The 14481-nt window shown below is 48.8% G+C and overlaps 7 protein-coding genes across 9 annotated transcripts; 5 read left to right on the forward strand and 2 right to left on the reverse strand.

Annotated features, from left to right (window-relative positions):
* The first annotated feature begins 136 nt into the window (after positions 1-136).
* FVEG_02247 (50S ribosomal protein L14e) lies at positions 137-1200 on the forward strand. Of its 2 annotated transcripts, XM_018889454.1 has the most exons (3): positions 137-229; positions 327-467; positions 532-1200. In XM_018889454.1, exons 2-3 carry the CDS (start codon positions 339-341, stop codon positions 844-846), a joined length of 444 nt encoding a protein of 147 aa, XP_018745605.1. In that variant the 5' UTR covers positions 137-229; positions 327-338; the 3' UTR covers positions 847-1200. The 2 variants fall into 2 exon arrangements, with proteins under 2 accessions (XP_018745605.1, XP_018745604.1); XM_018889453.1 differs by having other exon boundaries at positions 137-467.
* A 39-nt stretch (positions 1201-1239) lies between these two features.
* On the forward strand, positions 1240-2597 carry FVEG_02246 (nascent polypeptide-associated complex subunit alpha). 2 transcript variants are annotated; one of them, XM_018889451.1, is made up of 4 exons: positions 1240-1421; positions 1547-1794; positions 1869-1927; positions 1978-2597. In XM_018889451.1, exons 2-4 carry the CDS (start codon positions 1555-1557, stop codon positions 2306-2308), a joined length of 630 nt encoding a protein of 209 aa, XP_018745602.1. In that variant the 5' UTR covers positions 1240-1421; positions 1547-1554; the 3' UTR covers positions 2309-2597. The 2 variants fall into 2 exon arrangements, with proteins under 2 accessions (XP_018745602.1, XP_018745603.1); XM_018889452.1 differs by lacking the exon at positions 1240-1421 and having other exon boundaries at positions 1432-1794.
* A 215-nt stretch (positions 2598-2812) lies between these two features.
* FVEG_02245 (ATP synthase subunit D, mitochondrial) lies at positions 2813-4461 on the forward strand. Its single transcript, XM_018889450.1, has 4 exons — positions 2813-2893; positions 3020-3415; positions 3466-3552; positions 3603-4461. The coding sequence occupies exons 1-4, from the start codon at positions 2885-2887 to the stop codon at positions 3630-3632; spliced, it is 522 nt and encodes a 173-aa protein (XP_018745601.1). The 5' UTR covers positions 2813-2884; the 3' UTR covers positions 3633-4461.
* An 88-nt stretch (positions 4462-4549) lies between these two features.
* FVEG_02244 (hypothetical protein) lies at positions 4550-5813 on the forward strand. Its single transcript, XM_018889449.1, has one exon. It carries the CDS (start codon positions 4618-4620, stop codon positions 5626-5628), a length of 1011 nt encoding a protein of 336 aa, XP_018745600.1. The 5' UTR covers positions 4550-4617; the 3' UTR covers positions 5629-5813.
* Positions 5814-6056: 243 nt separating this feature from the next.
* On the reverse strand, positions 6057-7636 carry FVEG_02243 (ubiquitin-conjugating enzyme E2 35). Its single transcript, XM_018889448.1, has 4 exons — positions 7040-7636; positions 6884-6972; positions 6702-6833; positions 6057-6642 (listed from the first exon to the last, which is right to left on the reverse strand). Exons 1-4 carry the CDS (start codon positions 7090-7092, stop codon positions 6467-6469), a joined length of 450 nt encoding a protein of 149 aa, XP_018745599.1. The 5' UTR covers positions 7093-7636; the 3' UTR covers positions 6057-6466.
* Positions 7637-7844: 208 nt separating this feature from the next.
* FVEG_02242 (hypothetical protein) lies at positions 7845-12844 on the forward strand. The gene is made up of 2 exons (XM_018889447.1): positions 7845-8240; positions 8290-12844. The coding sequence occupies exons 1-2, from the start codon at positions 8080-8082 to the stop codon at positions 12482-12484; spliced, it is 4356 nt and encodes a 1451-aa protein (XP_018745598.1). The 5' UTR covers positions 7845-8079; the 3' UTR covers positions 12485-12844.
* A 389-nt stretch (positions 12845-13233) lies between these two features.
* FVEG_15010 (hypothetical protein) lies at positions 13234-14097 on the reverse strand (the record flags this gene model as incomplete). Its single annotated transcript, XM_018904099.1, has 1 exon — positions 13234-14097. One exon carries the CDS (start codon positions 14095-14097, stop codon positions 13234-13236), a length of 864 nt encoding a protein of 287 aa, XP_018745597.1.
* Positions 14098-14481: the final 384 nt, after the last annotated feature.

Here is a 14481-nt window from a genome sequence, read left to right on the forward strand (position 1 = left end):
ACCAGAAAATTTCTTTTGAAGTTCTCGTCGGCTGGCCCGTGCTCCGTTGCCGGGTGCTGGGCTCCAATCGGTTTGGGACGGCGAAAAGGTTAGTCCGGAAGTTAGATCGAAAAGTTAGGGCAGGCACGCACAGGATCTTTTTCTGCCCACGATCAAAAAGTCCTTAGCGATTTCAAGGTCCGCGGCTCCAGCAAACAACCAACTAACGGGACAGCATAATCGACAACTGGTATGAACCTCGACTCCTACGATCGCAGTTGCATTCGAAGAATCAATCACTGCGCGCGCGACTCTTGAAACATCTCGACTAATCGACCGTTAATTAGATCACCGTCACAATGGGCGACGCAGTCATTGAGGGTTCGAACTGGCGCCTCGTTGAGGTTGGCCGTGTCGTTGTTATCAACGGCGACCACCCCTTCGCCGGCCGCCTGGCCACGATCGTCGAGATCATCGACCACAAGCGAGTAGGTTTCTCCTGCTTCAGATCAGGCTTGTCTGCCGAAACACGCGATATTGACCCCGTCACAGATTCTCGTCGACGGTCCTTCCGCGAACGCTAGCCTCGCTGTTCCCCGACAAGCCGTCCCCCTCAGCAAGGTCCTCCTCTCCTCTCTTATCGTCGAGGGCTTGAACCGCGGTTCCCGAACTGGTGTTGTCCGAAAGCTCTGGGAGAAGTCCGAGATCGACTCCAAGTGGGAGCAGACCAACTGGGCTAAGAAGCGGGATCAGATGGAGCGGAGGAAGGGTCTTACCGACTTCGAGCGCTTCCAGGTTCTCCGACTCAAGAAGCAGCGACGATTCGAAGAGCGCAAGGCTCTGGCCAAGGTCAAGGCCTCCGCATAAATGGGTCATTAAGCTGGAGTCACGGAGGTGCTTGAAAGTCGGGTTTAGATCAAGTGGCACGGAACTGGGCAGGAAACGCATCACGGCGGTATAGAGGCTGCTGGATTCACTTTTGCTCCGTTCTGGAAGGCTGTATGTCACACTTCATCATCATGATGAGCGGCGTCAATACGGAAATTCTGAGATCAACTGAATTCAAAGCATAAGGAGCATCAAAAAAGAACATGGATTCATTGTGAACTGTAGCCGAAATAAAAATGAAATGAATACCCCAAAACTCCGCTGCCTGTGCATGCATGCATGTCTTTACAATCAGCCATTTTGTATCCCCATATTCAACCTTAATTATTGCCCAGACTGTCCATGTATTTCCCTCCACTCGTCGTCACTTACCTAGGTTCTTAGACATCCGGATGCTAGAGGGGGAGACGTAGTGACACAGAATCTGATTACCTAATGCGCCTTAGTTCCCACCTCCCAAGCCCTAGAATTATCGCTGTGCGAGGACCCCATCACAAAACGACGACGTGAGAGATCAGGCCAGCAAACAGACGTAACTGGGATCAGCAAAACAAGTAAGTGTGCAGCTGTCGTTACGTTCATTGTGTTATTTTGCTATCGATTTTTTGCGGTCTCGGGAAGATTTTGCTGCCACAAATTGTTTACCTGAGATTTACTAACATCTGTGCCCGCACTTCAGTCGCCAAAATGTCGAACCCCCGCGTTGAAGAACTTCCCGACGAGGAGCCCAAGAAGACCACCGTCCAGGAGCACGAGGATGACTCCAGCGACGACTCCGAGGTCGAGGAGGTCGGCGAGGGCCAGCTCCCCGCTGGTTCTACTGTGATCCACAACCGCAACGAGAAGAAGGCTCGCAAGGCCCTCGAGAAGCTGCACCTCACCCGCATCCCTGGCATCACCCGTGTCACTCTCCGCCGACCTAAGAACGTGAGTGCTGGCGGATTCTTTGAAGAGATTGGAAGGGTAAAATGAGGTGTCTGGTGCTAACCGAAGTGCTACAGATCCTCTTCGTCATCAACAACCCCGAGGTCTACAAGTCTCCTAACAGCAACACCTACATGTAAGTTGCATTGTTGTAAAATGATTGATCTGCGTCTGACCTCAAGCCAGTGTTTTCGGTGAGGCCAAGATCGAGGATGTGAACGCCGCTGCTCAACAAGCTGCTGCTGCTCAGCTCGCCTCCGCCAACGCTGAGGACCACTCTGGCCACAACCACGGTGAGCCCAGCAAGGCTGCCGAGAACGCTGAGGAGAAGAAGGACAAGGACGAGGATGAAGAGGAGGACGAGGATGACGACGAGGAGGTCGATGCTTCCGGACTCGAGGATAAGGATATTGAGCTTGTCATGACCCAAGCCAACGTCAGCCGCAACAAGGCCGTCAAGGCGTTGAAGGAGAACGACAACGATATCGTCAATTCCATCATGGCTCTAAGTATCTAAGCATGAGCTTCTGCTGGACGATCATCCAAAAAAGCATGTACATGGGACGAACATTGGGCTCTTGTATTAGTTCTTGGCGAACTGTATCCTGCGGAACGGAGTTGATGCTAAATAACGGAAACAATTGAAGGGGAATAACACCCAAAATCCGTCAAAGAATGATGTTGAAATTTTGACCATGCATGATGTTGTATTCGTTAACTGATTGTTACGGACTGACTGACTTGATATTCATTTCATGAGCGATGGATCTCATGACTACTTATTCAATCAATTGCTAATTGCCATCTACGCCGAGTCACCGTATCCCGATTCGTAAGAGTATCTGGCATCTCGTACTTCATCACTCGATATTCTCTTGCCAATGATCGGCTTTTGAACTTCAATTTTCCTCATTCTTGTCCTCGCTCATCCTGAGCCGACGTCAATGAGGGGTCCGAAAACGCCGCCCGCTGGGTATTTGAGTGAAAGCACGTGACTCTTTAGTGCCCGGTAGTTCCCTGAACTTCGGCAAAGTCATCAACAGTCAATCAAGATTATCCTCTCCGCTCTCTCGACATCGTAACCTTCCTCAAAATGGCGACTGTAAGTTCAATTCATCAATTGGCGCGTGTGACTGATCGCAGGTGCTGTCGAAATTCTCCCCCAGGTCCCGATCGCGCGCCTCTACGTCTCAGGATGCCTTGAGCTAATTTTCCCTTTCTCCGACAGCGAAGCGCAGCTCTCAAGCTTGACTGGACCAAGGTCACCAGCTCCCTCGGTCTCCGTGGCCAGACCGTTGCCTCCCTGCAGGCCTTCAAGAAGCGCAACGAGGACGTCCGCCGTAAGGTTCAGCAGCTCCAGGAGCAGCCCACCACCGTCGATTTCTCCCAGTACCGATCCATCCTCAAGAACCAGGCTATCATCGATGAGATCGAGAAGCGATTCAGCGCCTTCAAGCCTGTCACCTACGATGTTAGCCGACAACTGAAGGCCATCGACGCTTTCGAGGCCGAGGCTGTCAAGAACGCCGAGGCTACCAAGGAGGCCGTTGACCTTGAGCTTAAGGATCTTGCCGCTACCCTCAAGAACATTGAGGAGGCCCGACCATTTGAGGAGCTCACTGTCGTACGTACCGCCGAAGCTGAGACTATTGGGTCGATTCTCACAAGTTATAGGACGAGGTTGCCGCTGCCGAGAAGTCTATCGACGAGAAGACTGATCAGCTCGTTTCCAAGGGCCGATGGATGGTGCCAGGATACAAGGTATGTTGTCCGGATGATAGAGGAAATGACAGCACTAACGCCCACTGCAGGAGAAGTTCGGCGACTTGGCTGTGGTTTAAACGAATCGCGATATACCTTTTCCGGCTTCGCGTTGTGTACTCTAGCATTGTAGATACGAGATCCCGAGGGAGAACCCGGCTTGTCTCATTTCCAATTCGCTACATTTTTTCCTCTGTGCTTCATAATGAAATGGTTACTGGGTTGTTGAGAATGCGGTTTGATGTTCCCAGACCAACCTCGGGCTTCTCCCATTGATGTCTCTTGATGGCCCAATTCACGCCGAGCCGCCTTGTTCTTTGTTCTCGTCACTTTCGAGTGCTGTCTTGGGATTTATTTTGGAATGAACCTTCACTCCTTCGTCGATATTCGGCCCAATACCTATCGAGTATGGAGGCAGTCATTTCAGGAGGTTGAACAATCCGAGGGAGATGTTGGCCGAATTTCTATATGGGCACCTAATGTACAGGACAATCTCTTGAAGTACCCAAAGTGAACCGTAATCTAACTGTAGGCACGCCATCCGATCGAGTTCATTCTGTTCGGCAATGTTTTAGTCATCTGTATCATTACTCATATCTTGGTATACCCTATATCTGAGAACAACTTGAGAGTTAAGTCCAAGTCAGGTGTCTGACTACATGAAAGGCAGTATACTATTTGGAATAGTTGCTCATATTCGAATTCCAGGAGTGGGTTTGAGCTTCTTGTGGGTTTTTCATAGGTTACCTGTTTAGTTACTAGACTCCTGTATCTTCTTTGTTTTAACACAGGCTTGGCTTTTCCGATATGAGAGTCCTCTACTCAAAGGATGTTATTGACCAAAACTGCGAGGCTCTAGATATTCAGACCTAGCTCTAGATAATAGGTAGTCTCATACAGTATCTTTGCTGGAAGTTCCTACAGCAATACCATTGTCACGTGTCGGCCTTTAGCCTGAATACCCCGACTTACAAGATACGCCATATATCCCTCGTAACGTATAGTCAGTACTGCGAATACTTCTCGAATCAAGTGCTTTATCAAAATCCAAGATAAAAATTTATCATGGTCTTTCCAGGTCCGGAACTCGAAACCTATGTCTTTAGGACGGCACCGCAATTAGACGCTGCCTGGCTTGCACATGAAGAAGAGGCCAAGAAGAAAGGCCCCCCTAGAGTATTCAGCAGTGTAGAAGAACGGCAACCGATTTATGCTCAGGAATGTCGCGACTTATATGCTCAAGTTACGGCGCCTGGAACCCGAGATCATGAGCTCTCCCAAGGAGTTACGAAGCAAGAGTTCACTATTCCCTCTTCTGTGGATGGGCATCCAATCCCTGTCCTTCAGCTGGACCTTACAGGTACCGAAGCTGAGGAGCCGGAGATTATCGTCATATTTTACCACGGCGGTGGCTTGAGGGTTGGCGAAGCGGATAGCGAAGAACTATCGTGCAGGCATATTGTCAAGTCAGGCATTGCCAGGATTCGACTTTACTCGGTGGGATATCGCCTACTGCCTCAGAATCCAGCTACCGTGTGTCTTTCTGACAGCTTGGATGGATTTCATAAACTCCACAATCCAAAGATAAGAACTATCGTTATTGGAAGCTCGAGTGGTGGACAGATGGCATCTGCAGTGGCGCAAGCAGCTCCTCAGGGTACCATTCACGGACTGCTACTGAGGTGTCCAGTCACAGCGGACAGAGCCAGTGGCGAGGAATTTGTACCTGAAAAGTTACGTCCGTATCACACAAGCGTGTCTGGAACGTTTATCACATCATTGGGTGGATATTTACAACGGAACAAACCTAGGGATGGCCTTGAGAAACTACCTCTTGAGGTTTCGGAAGATGAGCTGAAGGGACACCCTCGTACTTGGATTCAGCTGACTTCGAACGACCCCCTATACTCGGATGGGCTATGCTATGCCATGATTCTTAGGGAAGCAGGTATCGATGTCAAGGTTCAAGTGGAGGTGGGCTGGCCGCATACCTTTTGGCTCAAGGCTCCTCACCTTGATCATGCCTTGACTTGCGAGAAACATATGCTGGACGGATTTCGATGGCTTCTCAAGTAGAAGAAGATAGATCGGAACACGGCATGACTTTTCCGTTGCTTCCTAGCATATGATATTTTGATCTGTTTTATTATTGTTCTCTCCATTGCCACTTCTACCACCACAACATGACCCAGTTAGCCCTTCAAACCCTCCAATATAGCAAGACAGTAAAAAAAAAAGGAAACATAATCCTTTAAGTGCAATTCAAGGCTGCAAAGTATTGGAATTCCTTTCAGATACCAAGCCTTAGGTGAGTCGAGGCTATGATCTTCCTCGCGACACACATACTCAAGAACAAGAATTTATTCAATAGAATGGCTGGCAATAATGACCACCAAATACTCCAGTATCCTGATTTTACCGTTGGATTATATTTAAGGAGAAATACCATCCTACCGCCTGGTGTAGGAAAAGAGACTTAAGTTGTCTCCCAACTCAATTAACTTCTGATTTGCATAGAGAGCAAGACTCAGATCACAGCTGTGGCATGTCGTAGTCGTGGAGATACGGCGAGGAACAACGAACTAGTAGTAACTGAAAGGTCAAGGAACTACCTGGAGCAGGAATTGGATACAATCCTTTCACACTAAAGCGGCAGGTATTGTTAAAGTATCAGCGTGAAACTAGACAAAAAAGCGATGCGTTTCTTGACAGCAAAAGCATTCAGGTCTATCAGACAAGAACAAGAGCAAACCTGCGAGTGCCAACGTACACATTCAAAGTCAACGGAAAGTATCTCCATGAGACATCGCTTGGCACCTGAACTCCAGCATTTGTTCTCCCAACTTGATCATCCCTGGGTGTTCAAATTCTGCTTTTTTTTCATAGGTATTTATTCTTGGTGTATCATTTTCTCTCAAGGTTTCGCATATTGGGCCGTCCATTCCTTGGCGGTTGCAATAGCGGCCTGCTCATCCTCCTTCCAGCTCTTGGCGACATCTGCAGCGAGAGGATCATCCGGGTTAGGAGCACCGAGGAGAGCCTGGATCGACAAGAGGATAGTTCGGATCTGAAGGGCGGGAGACCAGTTATCTGTAGCGTTTGTTAGCTTGGCCGTCCTAGACATATGTGCATCCTGATATGCAACCCACTCTTGAGGACATCGAGGCAAATACGACCAAGCTTATCGACGTTTGGGTGGAAGATCTTGGTGAGGAATCGAATCTTGGGAGGAGTCATTGGATAATCGTCGGGGAGGAAGAGCTCGAGGCTGAAAACACCGCCTGAAGTCCCGATTAGTTGGCAGATCAGCCGGTAGTGATACAGAACATACCCTCATACGGAGACTGGGCAGGACCGTGAATTTGGACATCGAAATATCGGAGGTTATCCTCGTGAGGAACGGCACTGATTCCTGGAACACTGTATCGGGACGAGTGTTAGGTTACGAAGTCAAGGCGCAAGACCTGTAGCCTCGGGGATGACCTACGGCTCGGCCATGAGCCGTTCTGTCTCTTTGATAATGCGCTTGGGGAGAGCCATGATGGAGTCGGGGTATGTGAAGGTATTTTGATGATATTCGATATCGGCGAATGCGGTTCTTGTATCGGCGAAAGCTTGTTCGTAAGATATCTTGTCGTCGTAGCGGTAGCTTTCGATAGAGTCACGTATAGAAAGGTTGTGGTTGGGTGAGGTCTAGAGTTGAATGCTTGAAATACCTTGGCGGGCACTTATTAAGGTCAACGGCGGGGCAGTGGTAGGTAGGTAGGTAGTTACGGATAGAGTCCAGTATTATCGGGAAGCAAGCAATCTACTAAGTAACAAACCCCGATGGGAGTGATTAAATGAAGAGAAAGATTCTGGCAGCGCGTCACAAATGAATAGAATTGTTGAACACCTGATCGTTTAATAAAACAAGTGACGATTATCAACAAATGGTTAGGCAAAGATGGGTAGAGAGATAAGCCATATGCATCCATTATAGTGGTTGGGTAGTAGTTTGTCTCTAGTATGTAGAGAGTCATACTTGAAAGTACATGTCCTTTAGGCGCTATCATACAACCATTCCAACAATGCACGCCCAATAAAGGTCGCGGAAGGTTCCGTCAAGTGCTGAACCTTTCACAGGCGGGCACCTACCTTACTTCAATGGCGGGGGATGGGGGATGTACCACAACACCTCAAACAGCAGTGGTGGTACTTGTGGAACGACGTCGCGCGCTCTGACCACCTCCTGTCAATCATTATCCAGTGAGGAACGCGGGCTCAGGTGAGCAACTTCATTAATAACATCCATTCTTTATACAACGTTCGTACTGAAGAATAATACCCTGCCCTAGGCAGCTCTTCTCACCTGCTGTACTCAAACGCCTCCATCCTTTTTTGGCCTCTTGTGGATTGGATGATGACATGATTCAAAGCCATTCAGTGGCAGTTCGCCGTGTCTCCTCTCCTTAACGTACCTCATAGTTATCATATGAGTTGCGACATGAGGAACGTCGTGATAACCTCTCAAGATAGCCCATCACTATGCCCTCCTTCGATCAGCTTGCTGATGCCCCCAAGAAGGGCAAGGTTATCAAATCCGCCTACGAGAGCGAAAGTTTCGAGTCAGATGGCACCATTCATGTTGATGGCCTAGTCGGCTCTGCCACTATCTCTCCTGCTGGGCGAGACGTCGCTTTGGCTTCGTAGGTTAAAGGCGTACTGTTGACTTGATAGATCCTAACAACAAAATAGGCCTGATGGGTTGGCAATCATAGATCTTGACTCGCCCTATAGCCCTCCCCGGCGACTGAGGACTCATGGCCTCCCGTGGTTGGTTGTGGATGTCCAATGGTCACCCTTTGCTGCTCGTGACTACTGGATCGTCTCAGCTGCCAACCATCGTGCCCTGGTGTGGAATCTAAATCGCAGGGAAGACTCAAGTTCAGGTGCCATAGAACATTCTCTTCAAGGCCACAGTCGTGCTATTACAGACGTCAACTGGTCTGCTCACCATCCAGACCTCTTGTCGACCTGCTCAGTAGATGGCTATATTCACGCATGGGATCTTCGAAGACCACGCCAGCCTGTTTTGACCTTCTGCGATTGGACTGCAGGTGCATCTCAGGTCAAATACAACCGCCAAGCATCTCACATTCTGGCTTCTGCTCACGATCGATGGCTGCATATTTGGGATGAACGCCGTTCTTCTGAACCTCTAAAATCCATTAAAGCTCACAAATCCAAGATATATGGTCTGGACTGGAATCGATCTGACCCCAAGGCGATCGTCTCCTGTTCTATCGACAAGAGGATCAACTTCTGGGACTATACTGCGGAAGAGCCCTTGCAACATACTATTGAAACTGGATTTCCAGTGTGGAGAGCTCGTCATACACCTTTCGGACACGGCCTCCTCGCAATACCCCAGAACGAACCGGGAGATCTTTATCTCTACGACACCAACTTTGAACCAGAATCGAAAGTGACGAGTCAACCAATCGATGTCTGGCCGGGGCACGGAGATCACAAAGCAAAGGAATTTCTGTGGCGATGCCGTGGCGGTATAACTGATGACGGTAAAGACAACCGTGAATTCCAGCTTGTCTCCTGGGGCACAGACAACGAACTGAAGCTTCAATGCATCGACCCCAAAATCTTCGCCGCTATCGGCCATAAACGCGGCATGCCAGCCGATCCAGCAATCAGCATCACTCGAAAAGGCGCAACATACAAGACCTTCCGTACAGTCGACGAAAGTACGGATCGCGATCGTAAATCTGCCACAATGAGTGATCACCGGCCTGGCACCAGCTATCATAAGCAAAGTGCTCTTACTCTAGGAATGCGATCAGGCACAACTCAAAGCCACCGTACATCGATGGCGTGGCGAGGTCCTTCAATGAAGGCCAAGGTGTCTGGAAGATCCGTCGATCGTAACCAGTCGCAAATAGGATGGATGAAAGGAATTGCCATGACTAAGAGAAAGGCATCAACGAGCGCCAAACGACACTTATCGAAAGACTCGGGTATCTTTGGCCATGGATACCCTGACGATGAGTGGGCAGAACCTGAATCTATTCAGGAGGAACTTCTGCGCATTAGCCATCAACTTCCCAAAGTGAGGTGGGACAACATTGATATGGACAGTTTGACTCTCAACGTCTCACTGAACGGCCCCTGGGGCGCCGATGGGGAAACTATCTTCGTTAAGGTCCGGATTGATATTCCAGTCGGCTATCCTAAGACCAGGGCGCCAAAGTTCTATGTTGAGAAATCGTCCTTCATGCCTGCAGAGACGCACAAGAAGATTGATCGCGAGATTCATCAACTGGCCAATCAGTTCTTGCAGAGAAAAAAGAATTGCCTCGAGGTTGCCTTTACGTATCTGCTTGGGGAAGTTGATCTTGAAAGCAGCACAACTTTCTTCAAGAATGTTCGAGATTTAGATGATGAGCTCGATGGCCTAGCAGACGAGAGCTCTAGTGAATCCGACGAGGATATCCCCGCTGGCGGTTCAGCATCCATGTCTCAAGAACTGCCCCCTCATAACGAGCTGGATACCGCGCTTGCACCTCCGAATAGGACAATCGTGCCACCACCACCCAGGACTTGCGGTGCCAGGTTCTCACACAACGGACGATTGATTTGTTTCTTCCCCTCCAAAGAGGAAAAGGCGCGCGCATTGTTCACAACAACTATGGACGCTTATAGGGAACGTCCCAAGGGGGAACCATTCTTTGCGGGTTTTGGCAGAATCGCACATGATCTTGGGCCTCGACAACGTTTTATGGCGGAAGTCAGTTCAGCATCCAGCGGGGATTCTGATACCTCTGCCTCTGGATCGTCTTCATCCTCATCATCTTCAAGTGATTCGGAATCTACATCAATGCATAAGATTAATCTCTGGTACCACCCTAGCCGCCAGTTTAGGAAAACATGGAGCGAAGACAGATCAATACGCTCGAGTGGCGGTGGTACAGGAGTAGGCACTGGTACTGGCACGGGCACAAGTCGTCGCAGGCCTGGTCGCCCCAAGAACCTAATCTCGATACATGACTTCCGTGGTCTTCTCCCCTCGAAAGAGGAATTTGCGCGTGAGTACGCCATATTTGGCGACGGGGCCGAGGTCTGTGAGCACAACGCAAAGGTTGCTGAGAAGTACAATGCTCGAGATCTGGTTGATGTCTGGCGATATCTTGGGCTTCTATTAAAGAAGGGCGTTCCGCTCGAGATACTCGCCCACAATCAGAGGCGCGATTCTATTCTGGTAATAGCCCACGATGTGGTTTCCAGGTGCAATGCCGATACTTCTCCTCTCGACTCCTTTTTAGAAAGACATGAAGGTGCATTGTCTGGCAGAGTCAAATGGGGTAGACATCCCTTAGCCAGGGACTTCATCATGGACCTTTTTGCATACTATGAGCAGATTGCCGACATCCAAATGTTGGCAATGCTTTCTTGTATATTCAGCGAGTCTTCTGCTGCAGACAGTGTGGCTTACTTTGAATCGCATCTACCGCAGCCCGAGACTCCGCTCCCTTTCAAGGCACCAGCATTCTCGCTAGACTACTTCCCCACTGACGCCTCACTGTGGAATGTTGGTGGACGCAGTTATACCAACTCAGCTATTACCACACCGATGACAGTGCACACTCCTGTCCACTATTCTGGATCTCAGGCCTCAGACGATGGCATATGGGGTGGTGATGCAGCATCGAACTCGTACTCTTGTGGAGAGACGCCGCCAAATAAATTCAAGGGGTATTTAGGGGAAGTCGAGGCACCGCCCAGCGTGTCTACGTCTCCAAACACGCGATTTCTAAATAGAGCAAACTCGGGTCTGGCATCAGCTTTTGCTGCCAACTTGCCACGTTCGTTTGCAGGGGTCAGCTCGTCGTCACCTCCAAATCAAGTAAGAAAGAGACCCAGCCCTGCTGAAACGATCCTCAGCAGTCTGGCTCCGGGCAACGTTACATGGAGTGCGTCGACCGCGATGGACTCGAATGGTGGGAGAACCTCCTTGGATGATGACGATTATGGGAGGGATGATTATCTGTCACTTGTGCCCACAAAGATTGCCGTCACGATGGAGGATCAAACCGCCTTCGACGATGATGGTTGGCTGAACGTTTCCATGCTCGAGTCCAGCCAGGCAGATGTCCATGCTCGTTATCGATATGCGTATGCTGAAATGCTGCAAATGTGGAATCAGCCACTCTCCAGACTCGAGATTATGAAATTCAACTCACTCAAGGAAGACATGACTGGAGGGCATGGTGACGACGCCTTCCATGAGCCGGGCGCTGGCCACGATGGCAAAGCACACAACTCATCGCCCATTGCCATGGGCAAGAAGGATCAGCTTCAAGCGTTGCTTGCATCAGGCCGCGGTCTTGATGTCACAGGGATGTGCCGCATACACGAGATCCAGTTGGAACCACTTCGTTATACTTCCAGTGACTCCAAGGTCGGTGGTGCTGTTGGTACATGTGATCGCTGCCATCAAACTCAGAGTCAGCTCACATGTGTGTACTGCCTTGAGCCTGTGGATGCTCTCTTCCCTCCATGCTTGGCTTGTGGTTGCGCAAGTCATGAGGCGTGTCTAGCAGAGTGGCATGCTGCCGGCGAAACGCAATGCCCCGCAGGCGACGAGTGCAACTGTGTGGAGGAGGCAGCAGATGGCCAGGTTGAATCATGGGCAGCCCTTCAGGGAGCCATGCTCAAGGGGCAAAGACATATGATGATGTTGCCTGGTCCAGCCTTGGGTGATAGCGACGACGACGCAAAGATGCCTCGTAACTGGGAGAGAATTGAGTCCTCTTTTCCCTCACGAATGCAGGGCCTTTCAGCTGCCAGTATAAGTCTGGGCAATAGGCTACGGAAATCAGCAGGAGAATGGTCACGAGCTTCGAGTTTGAAACGAAACGATCGGAAGAACGTAATATAATATCTCTGTAGGATTATTCAAAGCCAGATTTGACGAGCCCATTGCTATGTACACTAATGGAGGCTAGACAGTTTGAGCGTTGGAATTTCTTGTCTTGAAGCCGAATATGTATCTTTATACACATCACTTATTTGCCGCATTTCAAATAAGATAAATATAAGTTACGTCAAAAGGATCCTGGTGGTCATAGTTGAGGAATTGCAATGCCTTGAGTATACTGTTGGTGCTCGGTTGCAGTAACTCAGGGGTCGTAAAGCCCAGGTATGCATGTAACAATGTCTACCTAGGCAACTGCTTTATCAATTGGACGAGAATGTCATATAGCATATCAATAATTGTCACGCCAATACTATTATTCAGTTGCGAAATCGTCCATTTGCGCTGACGACATGACATCAACTCTTGGACCTTGTTCTAGCCAGATTTATAGGTAAACAATCATCTGCCTGACAAGAGTATACACTTGTTACTCTTTGCCTAGCAACAGCATAGCAATTCGAGTCACGAATGCTAATTCAATGGTAAATATCCATTTTTATTTTTATTTTGTTTTATTTTATTCTTTAATTCTTTTTTCTTTTTTCCTTTAGTTTTGAGGTAAACTAACAAATCGAATACAAATACAAGAAAGAGCGTAACGGCCAACATTACTCTCAAAGCATCAAACGAAGCAACTTCAATCCCAACTTCCACTCACATCCCGGCCCTTGTACTTTCATAAACACGATAAAATACTTGCCCAAAGTCTGTCAGACTACTATCTGACAAGTCTCATCTCGAATCGGGTTCTCGAGTCTCATTCGAGTCAGAATCCACAAGTCTCTGATTCTGTTGAGATGGTGCTCCCCAAAGTCCGAATAAAGGTCTAGATGCGTCCATTCGAGCTCTGTTGGCATCCTATATCGACCATGGCGTTGTCCGACAATCCACAAACGGACAATTGTATAAGGAAATAGCCCATTTGCAGGGTCTTCGCCAGCGAGTGCAAGCTCTGAGACGTCGGACCAAATTAGCTGAGTGTACTCCACGCGGTGGGTATCTTGGTGGTAGCGGAAACCATAGTACTCACCTCGTCTGTTTGCTGAGGAATTGAGAAAGGGTAGATGACTTTGGTGGCTGCGGCTGGTATGTCGCAGACACATCATAGTAAACTCTTCAAGTTGAGGAAATGCCCTGAGGCTCAAAGGTCGCCAAGCATATTCTGTCAACTGGATGTGTGGAATAACTTCGCCATAATCAAAAGTTGACGCAACCAGACGGAGGCCAAGACTGATGAGGTTATATCCATGAAGAGATCCAAACTGCGAGGGCACGGCCTTTGGGAAGACCATGTTGTGTGTCAAGAAGGTGTCCTTTGTGACAGACATTCGCCTCGACCGATGGTTCCTGTCCTGGAAGCGAGTGCGGTGAAGTCGCTCGAACACTTGATATGGTCCGGGTCTAGGCATATGAGATCCGATGTATATCGTTGCCTCGATTCTGCGATAGTCATCTTCGCATCTAGGTGCTTGTTCAGGGAAAAAGCTGACAATTCGCGGCCCCATGAGCTTGCCGATATCATTACCCATGGTAGCGAGGATCACTTGCTCTGTATTGGGAAGCACCGAAAACATTGTAGAGGTAGCAAGATTGTGAATATGGTCAAAGCTGTTGTTTGAGATGTTGAGATGGATCTCTTCTTGGTGAATGCAAATAGAAGATGGTGTGGTTGTCAAAATACCTAGGTGGCATGTTATTCGGCTTTATAGTCAAATCATATCCGGAACATCAGTATAAAGATGAAGTGTTCATCATCCAGGGACGTTGTCCATGCTAACACATCTCCGTTCATTGGAAGGCTATAGTTCAGTTAGAGGCTACCTAATGTTATATCATCCTCTGTTCGTCTGAACACTACTATAATAACGCCGATCTCAGTACGAGGAGATGTATTCAGATGTTCCATGTCAGGTAAACAAGCTGAATTACTTTGAACGGTAGAGCGATACAAGAACAAC

Source organism: Fusarium verticillioides, chromosome 6 (assembly GCF_000149555.1).
Source record: "Fusarium verticillioides 7600 chromosome 6, whole genome shotgun sequence".
NCBI lineage: Eukaryota > Fungi > Ascomycota > Sordariomycetes > Hypocreales > Nectriaceae > Fusarium > Fusarium verticillioides.

What these genes read in the sequence shown, in the direction of transcription:
- FVEG_02247 (XM_018889453.1), top strand. Translation starts at nt 339, where the DNA reads ATGGGCGACGCAGTCATTGAGGGTTCGAACTGGCGCCTCGTTGAGGTT. An exon ending in AGATCATCGACCACAAGCGA is followed by an intron (nt 468 to 531) that starts GTAGGTTTCTCC and finishes ACCCCGTCACAG; the next exon opens with ATTCTCGTCGACGGTCCTTC.
- FVEG_02246 (XM_018889451.1), top strand. Translation starts at nt 1,555, where the DNA reads ATGTCGAACCCCCGCGTTGAAGAACTTCCCGACGAGGAGCCCAAGAAG. An exon ending in CTCTCCGCCGACCTAAGAAC is followed by an intron (nt 1,795 to 1,868) that starts GTGAGTGCTGGC and finishes GAAGTGCTACAG; the next exon opens with ATCCTCTTCGTCATCAACAA. An exon ending in CCTAACAGCAACACCTACAT is followed by an intron (nt 1,928 to 1,977) that starts GTAAGTTGCATT and finishes ACCTCAAGCCAG; the next exon opens with TGTTTTCGGTGAGGCCAAGA.
- FVEG_02245 (XM_018889450.1), top strand. An exon ending in CATTTGAGGAGCTCACTGTC is followed by an intron (nt 3,416 to 3,465) that starts GTACGTACCGCC and finishes CACAAGTTATAG; the next exon opens with GACGAGGTTGCCGCTGCCGA. An exon ending in GGATGGTGCCAGGATACAAG is followed by an intron (nt 3,553 to 3,602) that starts GTATGTTGTCCG and finishes CGCCCACTGCAG; the next exon opens with GAGAAGTTCGGCGACTTGGC.
- FVEG_02244 (XM_018889449.1), top strand. Translation starts at nt 4,618, where the DNA reads ATGGTCTTTCCAGGTCCGGAACTCGAAACCTATGTCTTTAGGACGGCA.
- FVEG_02243 (XM_018889448.1), bottom strand. Translation starts at nt 7,092, where the DNA reads ATGGCTCTCCCCAAGCGCATTATCAAAGAGACAGAACGGCTCATGGCC. An exon ending in GAACGGCTCATGGCCGAGCC is followed by an intron (nt 6,973 to 7,039) that starts GTAGGTCATCCC and finishes GTCCCGATACAG; the next exon opens with TGTTCCAGGAATCAGTGCCG. An exon ending in TTGCCTCGATGTCCTCAAGA is followed by an intron (nt 6,643 to 6,701) that starts GTGGGTTGCATA and finishes CAAACGCTACAG; the next exon opens with ATAACTGGTCTCCCGCCCTT.
- FVEG_02242 (XM_018889447.1), top strand. Translation starts at nt 8,080, where the DNA reads ATGCCCTCCTTCGATCAGCTTGCTGATGCCCCCAAGAAGGGCAAGGTT. An exon ending in CGAGACGTCGCTTTGGCTTC is followed by an intron (nt 8,241 to 8,289) that starts GTAGGTTAAAGG and finishes ACAACAAAATAG; the next exon opens with GCCTGATGGGTTGGCAATCA.